Source organism: Quercus robur, chromosome 11 (genome assembly GCF_932294415.1).
Source record: "Quercus robur chromosome 11, dhQueRobu3.1, whole genome shotgun sequence".
Classification (NCBI taxonomy): domain Eukaryota; kingdom Viridiplantae; phylum Streptophyta; class Magnoliopsida; order Fagales; family Fagaceae; genus Quercus; species Quercus robur.
Window position 1 is genome coordinate 6,470,252 of NC_065544.1, and position 10,024 is coordinate 6,480,275.

The window sequence follows — 10,024 nt, forward strand, 5'->3', positions numbered from 1 at the left end:
ATAGCATAGTAGTACTACACACACAAGTCATAACTACGCACTCACATATTCACACACGCACTGTTCCTTTTTTCTGTTTTTTTAGTTTTGTTTTTTTCATTTATCATTTTCTCTGTTTGTGTGTGTGTGTTCTGTCTCTGACATCTTTGCTCTCTCTCACTGGCTGGCTCACTCTGCCTTTTCTCTAATAAGCTGAGCTGAGAGCATTGTTTGGATTCTTGAGCTCACCTCTCACTCCAACACTATATGTGGATCCTTAACTTCTTCATGTGATTTTGTCTCCCATTTTAGCTTAACCTTTATTTCTCTCTCTATCTTAAGATAACTTTTTCAACTTTCCCTTTTTCGTTTTCTCTTGATTTCTATCATTATCAATCTTGTTCAGATTTAAGCATGTACTAGTTCTACTTTACTTGTTAATCACCTTATCTTAACAACTTGAGTAATTCCAAATATTTTCTTTTTTGATTTTTGTATTTGAAGAATCTCTGCTAGTACCTTCTGGGTTTTTTTTTTTTTTTTTTGGTTGTTCTTTGAGGTAAGTGTATATCTTTAACTCACTTTTCCACTATCCCTTCTGGGATTCTATCTATGTGAAGCTTTTTTAGTACCATAACAATCATGGGTATCATTCCATTTGTGTTTTAGTGTTGGATTCCACTGTAAAAGCTCTTGCTTTTTCTCTTGTACTAGCTGTATTTCTTAGATCACATTGTTCTCTATTTTCATACCTGTTGAACTAATACAGCTATCTTTAGCTTCAGAAGTCTTAATTTCCTGGGTCTTTTGCATAGAAAGTTGGCTAGTAAGCAGATTTGAAGCATTAAGATCATGGGGTGGCTTTCATTTTCTGTTGGGTTGGTTTCATTGTGCTCAATGGTTTTCACAGTGAGTGGCATTGGTGCTAACTGGGGCACACAGTGTAGTCATCTTCTGCCTCCAGATACTGTAGTGAGGCTGCTGAGGGATAATGGGTTTCAAAGGATTAAGCTTTTTGATGCAGATTATGATGCATTGAGAGCTCTAGGTAAATCTGGGATTGAGGTCATGGTTGGGATTCCTAATGATATGCTTCTAACTATGGCCAGTAGTGTGAAAGCTGCTGAGAAATGGGTTGCCAAAAATGTCTCCACACATCTCACCACCAATAACGTTAACATCAAGTGAGCTTCCTTCACTTTCCTACAGTTTTCTTTTGCTCATTACTTCTGCCAATAATGTTAACATAAGTAATTTCTTGTATACTAATCTTAGTAACTATTACTCCTGTTATACCGTTTAAGCCTTTTTTATTATTATTATTTCATTTTTCTTTGATTGGAGTGGTAGAAACATTAACTCCCTAAATCCGGATATTCATGTCTAAGTTTATAGGCTTCTTGTTTGGTAATTGTTGGCATGCTTATGAATTATAATTGGTCTAGGATGTATCATATAAGTCAGCTAATGGCTCTATACTGTATGTGTAAATTAAGCTATAAATAGATGAGGATAAGGCAGTAGTCCATTATTGCAATTGTGTATTGGCAAGTCAAATTTCTTTGGAATTTTGAATATTCAGTAACTGGTTTGACTGCTGAAATTTCATAAATCTTCCTGCTGCTCGCTATTTTCATAGTTTTTGAAAGCTTGGATTTGTGTAAATACACAAGAGCTTGTTTAGACCCCAAATTAAAATTACGGCTAGATATCTTTTACTCCAACTTATATTAAGTGCGGAACAAGAGTAAAGAAGCGCAAACATCCGTTATCACTACCCTAAGCCATATTTATCCATCATCAACAATAAAAGGAAAGCTTAAGAGTAGGGAAGAGAGATGCAAATACAAGATAACACCGAGACGTGTTATCGAAGAGGAAACCGAAGAACTTGGCGAAAAACTTCTCCACGACCCTTTAATTTGAAATCGATCCACTAGAAAATAAAGTTGAAGTACATGAATAACAAAAGACCTTCCAAGCCTAGTCTACCCCCATGAACTTGAGCCCTCTAAGCTCCTACTACCAACTGACTTCTCGGATCCTTGTCTTCTCTAGCTTTCCGGATTCCGCAATTCAGCTCGATTGCATCCGCCAATAAATGGCTCCTTCCAATGCTTCCCAGCAGCACCAAAATTTCACTTTAATACTTAGTATGGGTGTGGTAAGTGTTTGGACTAGTAACCTCTCAAGGATGTAGAAATGGAGAGGTAGGAGTTGAGGAAAACTACAATGAAATGTGTAGAAGATTGTGGGTATAACAATCTCTAACTCTCAAGTGTATTTTCTAGGGTTTTCTCTCTGAAAAGCACTCTTTACAATATGTGGGTAATGAGGGTATATATAGTATGAGTAAAGACTTGGTAAAACAAAACTTCACCTTTTGCCAAACAGAGAGTTTCGCGAATCCTTCGCGGGTTGGCCTTACTCGCGAGACATTTGCGAAAATCTCCAGCCTGGCATTACTCTTCATCTTCCAGTCATGTGCTCTACATGTGGCTCTTTCGCGGGTAAGCTTCTCGCGAGACACTCGTGAAAACCACTTGTTCATCCTTTGAAGCTTGAGTCTTCACACTCTCTCACGCTCATCCCTTACAATTAGAAACCCACATATATATAAGGAAAAATGATTGAAGAAATTATAATCAAATTTGGCACGGAATTAAAGCCAACATAAAATAGTTGTAAATCACAACTTTATAGTTTTATTTTATCTTTTATTTGCCTTGTTCACTAAATGAGACCCCTCCACTTGCAAAATAGATAGTTCTCGAGTTAATATTCGGGATCTGGAATCTTCCATTCCGACAAACAAATATTATAAATACTTCAAACCCTTTTTCTTCTTTCCATACTTGCAATTCATCAATTGAACAATTGAGCTAACAAAGCAGTGTGGGGTTCTTTTTCCTTATTTTTCAAGAAATTGACTATATTCACTTGATGATAATCAACAACCATAGTGAATATTTCAACCCTTATAAAATCAATATATTTTAATTCATTTTAGCTTACAAATCAATTGGAATATTTTATTAGTGATGGGCTTGTCATCTAAGTTGATTTCGACGTGATTGTCCTTAATTATTTCCACAATCTCGATTTTAGGATCTTCATTAGTTTCTTTAGAAATATCCATGTTTTCTTCTTTGACTTTCGCATAATCATTATGAAATATATTCTTTTCAATATACAATTTTTCCACAGTATTACCAACAATCTCCATCTCTTGATTTTTGTCATTTTTCTCAATCAACTCAATCTTCTTATCTTTAACTTCTTCATCAATATTTTGAAAAGTATAATCTTCAAGCTTAATCTCATCAACTTTTTGTAAGATGATCTTTTTTAACCACATCAAGATTTTCTTCAAAACTAGGCCCTATATTAGTATATTGATGGTTGAATATAGCGCTCATTAATATAATTCCTAGAGTATGAATTTTTGGGCTAGTAATCTTTCTTTGTATATGACAACTAGGGAAAAACTTTAATTACAAGCATCATTTTTCTTCTTTTGCAATGACCAAATTTTGTATTTAGTATTTACCTTATTGGATCTTATGAAATTGTGTTCGTTCCCACCAACTTGAGGCATACCAACTAAGTTTATAGAAACTGAGTTAAAAATTTCTCTCCTAAGAACTACCCATATATCCAAAGAAATCCTCTAGTCTAGATCAAGTAACCAATCAAGAAAATCTTCCTTATATAATCAATCATTACAATTTTCAATTCTTTCATCTGTAACCCTTATAAATAGTATAAAGGAATCAAACTTAATAGGTTGCCTGTGAGCCATTTGAATTATATCTCCACTACAATTGTCCCTATTGTTTCTACAATTCCTATTACTGTAAATCCTTAGATCAACAAGCAAATTTTGTTGTTCATAGTGGTAATAGCATTGCTTGTGGTTGCCATGGTCCTGACCAGTCTCTAATGGCGTATCCTAGCAAAGATATGTGTGAGTGTTTGTTGCATGTCATGTAGTACTTGCTAGGTGTCACATTCAAACTGAAAGAATTTTTTGTCCCTGATAAGGACTTCTCCTTTGTGATCTCTATCACCAGAATTTCTGTTGTCTCATTTAGTAGCCACTAGATTAGGAAAGGACAAGGCTTTGATACCAATTGACATAACAAGATAGCCACAAGAAATAGAATACGTCTATTTCAAGAAGAAACTCTTAAATCCTTGCGGCGTTCTTTGAATCTACAGAGAGAACTCTGGAATCTATCAAAAAAGAAAAAAGAAAAAGAAGAGAATCCTCCCTATAATTGTATTATTTCATAGTTTGAATTCCTAGAGGCTACAACCTCTAATTTATATTGGAAAACATAAAAAAACAAAAGTGCTAAGGTGGCTAGGAAACCCTTAGGGAACCCTAATTTGTGTTAGGCACTAAATTAGGCTTAAAAAAGAAATATCACCAAAATGTTTTTTTTAAACAGATTATAATTAATACACTACCGTGTAAGAATTCAATTTTCACTAAAATACTGATGAACTCTCTAAAATGACAAAATATAGCCCTATTCTTTAAAATTCTGAAATGACAAAAAAAAGAAAAAAAAGAATTAAACCCTATATTCTGTCCTACATCACAATTTGATTTAGTTAGGCTGGGCCTTGTGACATTCCTAGCTCCAACCAATCATTTGTATGAATACCATTTTATGAAGTTACTATTATGATTCATTTGATGCGGACAGTCTCAGGAGGTCGATCTTCATCTACTTATTGGGAGCTCTATAAATTTATGTTTCATGAGGGTTCTAGTTAACTCAATTGTTAAAATCTCTTGTCATCAAATAAGAGATTTGGGGTTCAAACTCCATTTACACCAAAAACTGATTGGTGTCTTGGCCGGATAATAAAGAGCAATCATCATGAAGTAAGTGTCATAGGTTGAAATTCTATCGTAACAATAAAAAAATAAAAAAAATTGCAAGAAAAGACTTCCATTCCACGGACTTTTAGTTTGTATTTTTCAAGTACTGTACTTGAGGTTGATTAGATAGGTTGAAATTCTATCGTAACAATAAAAAAAAAAAAAAAAAAAAAAAAAAAAAAAAATTGAAAGAAAAGACTTCCATTCCACGGACTTTTAGTTTGTATTTTTCAAGTACTGTACTTGAGGTTGATTAGTGTTGTCTTTGGGCCTCTTTTTAGTTTGTTTGTCAAGTTATCTTACCACCTATATCACTTGCATAGGTTGCTTTCTTAAGTCCCATTTGGCAAAGACTTATATTGTTGAGTAGAATTTGTTCTTACATTCACTGAATTCTGTTGGTCAAGTACCGTACTTGAAGTTGATTATTTTTATTGGGACAGCATCATTTTTTCAAACTTAGGGTTTTTTTTTTTTTTTTTTTTTTCTTCATTTAATTAAAAAAATTCAAGAATGTAATTAGTTGAGTCTTTTGACCAGTATGACCTGTTAAGTGTTGTCCTTTGACCTAGACTCTTGCAATTTTTGTATTCCGTTCTTTTATTGATTTCCTAGACTCTTGCAATTTTTGTATTTGATTTCTTATCCCTTGTTTACTCCCTGTGTACTAGGGTTTTCCTTTTTTATATCAATATATCTTATTACTTATCAAAAAAAAAAAAGTGTTGTCCTTTGACCTCTTTGTAGTTTGTTTGTCAAGTTATCTTACCACCTCTATCACCTGCATAGGTTGCTTTCTTAAGCCCCAGTTGACAAAGATTTATTTTTGAGTAGATTTAGTTCTTAACATTCACAGAATTCTGTTGCATTTGTAATTATATCGTGATGATTCTCTCTTTTCTTGTTTCTATTTCAATATATGATTAACTTTTTTATTCATATTTATTTTTGATGGAAAGCAAGATGTGGGGTGATTCATTAAACGTGTTTCTTCTTTTGAATCATGCTGGGATCATGGTGTACACAATCAGAATCTAAAGCGCTTATGTTTGAGCAACCAATTCTATTTATAACTTCATTTAAAGGTCAAGGTGAAATACACACCTAAATGCTTCAGTAGACTCCATCCAGTAAAACAGCACTCACTATGCCACTTCCCTTAGATAACTTGCACACAAGAAAGCAGAATGTTTAGAGTTGAAAATAACCATGCAACATTTGCGTTACTTCCTCATTGGGCAAAGGTTGAAGTGCTATGTGGATATGATAGAAAGGATAGGAACCTATTAAGAGTAATTAGTGGGAAAACAAAATGCGTCCAAATCTAAATTTCAAAGTTCTGACCTTGTGTGACAATCTAAACTTCAAAGTAAAATCCCAACCCATTTTCAGTCACCTACATGAATTGTTCTATCCATAAAAGCCTTATTATATAGGACCACATCCTCTGTAATATCATAAGCCTAATTCAATCACATTACATGCTGGTGCAGCCAATTGCCTAGAATGAAACTTCTTAGAGAATTGCGATGACTTTGCACCAAATTGGTCGTATTGTTTCTCATATCCCCAATTTGAAGTTGATAAAACTTCAATTATATGAAATAGATTTCAAACTTTTAGGTTTAAAGTTGGGCGGTTTCATTCATTTTAATTGACAATTTGGTTAACATGTAGATATGTATGTTGTATACTTGTTGCATAATTTTTCTTGATACAAGAAAGGGAAAAAAAATGTGACATCAATGCCATGATGATTTCTCTTCCAATCTCAAATGATGCATTTTTTGCACAATTGTCTTGTGCCTAACTGGGCCTGTATGTAATGCAAGTAACTTTTATTTTACATCTTGAGGCCTTTTAGATTTATATGCCATCTATGTCAATAGTGTCTATGAAATATATAAATTTTTCATGCCATCCAAAAACCAAAGTGGAGATCTCTGACTACTTGACGTTCAGGATTTTATTGGTGGGTAAGAAAATAAAAAGTAAACCAGTATGAGTAATGGGTTGCAGTTTTGTTTGCTTGCATTATACTTTTTAGCAATAGCATGGCCATATCCCTCAGCTTTTTATACCCAAAATATCACGCGTCTTCATTTATACTTTCTCTTATGATTATTTTTGTTTGGATCATTGTCAGTGAACATTGACCTTTCTGAAGTTCGTGTCTCACAATATTCTTAATGAGGTTGAAAAAATAATGAACATGTAGGTGAAGAGAAACCTGGAGTTAGAGGAAGCTGGATATAATTGATTCTTCCAGATAAAATTGTTCAAAAATAATAAAATATCCTTTCTTACAATTCTGTAATAACCATATTGAACTCATTTGGTTTCTTCTTCTGACTTATGGTATAATGATTCTCCTCTATGCCGATGAAGAAGAATTCTCAGTTTCGGTAATATTGCTGCAAAATGAATCACTATCTTTCCATCTAACCAATATTCACTTAAATCTACAGGTATGTTGCAGTTGGAAATGAACCCTTCTTGGAAACATACAATGGAAGCTTTCTCAAAACAACCTTCCCTGCTCTGCAGAACGTCCAATCTGCCCTCATAAAAGCTGGTCTTGGCACCACAGTAAAGGTGACAGTCCCCCTTAATGCTGATGTGTATGCGAGCTCAACTGGCTATCCTTCCGGTGGTGACTTCCGAGCTGACATACATGACCTAATGCTTGCCATTGTCAAGTTCTTGAGTGACAATGGTGCCCCCTTTACTGTGAACATCTACCCATTTATAAGTCTCTACACTGATGAAAACTTCCCTGTTGAGTATGCCTTTTTTGATGAAAAGGCAACACCTGTAACTGATGGTGGGACATCATATTACAATATGTTTGATGCAAACTACGACACTCTTGTGTGGGCACTACAAAAGAATGGTTTTGGAAATTTGCCAATCATAGTTGGAGAGATTGGCTGGCCAACTGATGGGGATCGGAATGCTAATATACAGTATGCACAGCGGTTCAACCAAGGTTTTATGACCCATATATTGGGTGGGAAAGGAACCCCTATGAGACCTGGGGCAGTTGATGTGTATTTATTTAGTTTGATTGATGAGGATGCTAAGAGTGTTCAACCAGGAAATTTTGAACGCCACTGGGGGATCTTTAATTATGATGGGTCAGCAAAATACCAGCTTAATCTTGGTGCAACAAATTCAGGAGCCCTGGTTGCAGCACGGGGTGTGAAGTATCTGGGCCAAAAGTGGTGTGTGATGAAGCCATCAGCTAAACTTGATGACCCACAAGTGTCACTAAGTGTGAGCTATGCCTGTGGACTTGCTGATTGCACTACCCTTGGTTATGGGACATCTTGTGGAAATTTGGATGCTCGGGGTAATGTCTCTTATGCATTTAACAGTTACTATCAGAGAAATAATCAGCTTGATCAAGCCTGCAAGTTTCCCAATGTTTCAATGATCACCAAAACTGATCCATCAGTTGGAAGTTGCAAATTTCCGGTAATGATTGAGCCATATTATGGTGGCACAGAAAGGACTGTTGGGAGTCTGCAAAAGCCAGTGATTTTGGCTTCTGGCCTCATTCTCTTTTTGCTAAGAATTCTGTGAATTTTGAGGCTTCTAGTTCCCAAGGTATCATTTTTCCTCAACTTTTCCTAATTGCTTTGTAGGATAGCGTAGTGGGAGCTAAGAGCCATCGATATATGGCATAACTTTAGTTCAAATTTTGCAATCTAGAAGACAAGACATTATATGTGTCAAATGTATTCATGTCTGAAATCAAACTGCATTTGGAATTCTTTATGCATGGTAAGTAATGTTTGTGAATGGGGGGTACTTATCAAGCAGGTTGAGGTGGAGTGTTGTTGACGAGAGGTATCTTTTGCAGCTGGCATATAAAACATTCTCCCTCTCATAGAATGTGAACCCCACAAATCAATTTTGCGTGACTCAAATGTTGTGATAGAGAGGTTGCATATGCCAGATGTATAAGATAATTATTAGGGGCTGATAACCTAGTTGCAAGGACTAGCTCAATGTGCCCCGGAAATATTGTATAGCACCCAAGTCGACAAGGGAGTACTTTGATCACATGGCTTCTTTGTCTGGAAAATTCTTGTTGTCTCATCTTTTAGGCAATAGGGACAACTTTTGTAGGACAGATTCCATAATTTCAGTAAGGAAGAGAATAAAGTTTCTCGTCTTTTATTCCTAGAGAGCCTCTCACATGTCTAGTTTGTTCCAATGTTTGGCTGGCTTCAGATGCTTTTCTATATAACTATTCTCTCTCTCTCTCTCTCATAGTTGATTATTCATCCTACCACATCCTCATGAAATAAGCAATATCATCACATACATGATTCAAAGCCAATAGAACTCCTGGCTTGGTGGAAAAATGAGGAAGCAATTTTATCTATGAATATGCAAATACTGTTCCTTATTGGAGCCATACAAATACAATCCAGTTGTTCAAATTAATAACAATGTTGTTTATTAGTGCTTGAGATATTCTCAACATGTTCCATCGAAATCTATAGCAACTAAATTAGAAAACCATGTTTTTTGGTAAGATGGTAGTGCTGATGGCTGCTACGAAATAGTTCCATCCCTTAACAAAATTCAGTATTGTTGATGTCAAGGCCTTGAATGATTTACCGTTAGAAAGTGTTGTCATTGGGCTGGCCTGGCCCTTTTTACTAGGCCTAGTGGGCCGGGTCAACTGATTTGCTGACCAATCAATAGGTCGGGCTGGGTCAGACTGAAAGGAAAAACTGCGACCTACGGTTCCGCCTATGGGCAATGGTCATTTTATATTTAGTGGGCTGGGTTATTAGGCTAAACCAAATGGACTACCCATAGATTTTTTAATGGATTTTTTTTTAAAAAATCTTTTTTTTCAAAGGAAAGAATCTAATTAATTTTTTTTTTTAGAATCGAAAAATTCAAAACTTATTTAATTTATTTAAGGCCAAAACCGAATAATTTTTTTATTATTAAGGTTTTAAATAGTTCTTTCTTTTTCTATCTTTTAATAAACAAAATGTCCAACGTTTAATTTGAAAAAAAAAACTCGAAGTTACCAGGCTAAATATTTTTGGTGCTCTAGGTTTTATAAAACTAAAATAAAACAAAAAATGCATAAAATAAATTAATTACAAAAAGAAAATGAAAGGG

At 34.9% G+C, this 10,024-nt stretch overlaps 1 protein-coding gene across 1 annotated transcript; it reads left to right on the forward strand.

Moving 5' to 3' along the window:
• LOC126705758 (glucan endo-1,3-beta-glucosidase 6-like) lies at positions 1-8,677 on the forward strand. The gene is made up of 2 exons (XM_050404950.1): positions 1-1,163; positions 7,342-8,677. Exons 1-2 carry the CDS (start codon positions 832-834, stop codon positions 8,456-8,458), a joined length of 1,449 nt encoding a protein of 482 aa, XP_050260907.1. The 5' UTR covers positions 1-831; the 3' UTR covers positions 8,459-8,677.
• Positions 8,678-10,024: the final 1,347 nt, after the last annotated feature.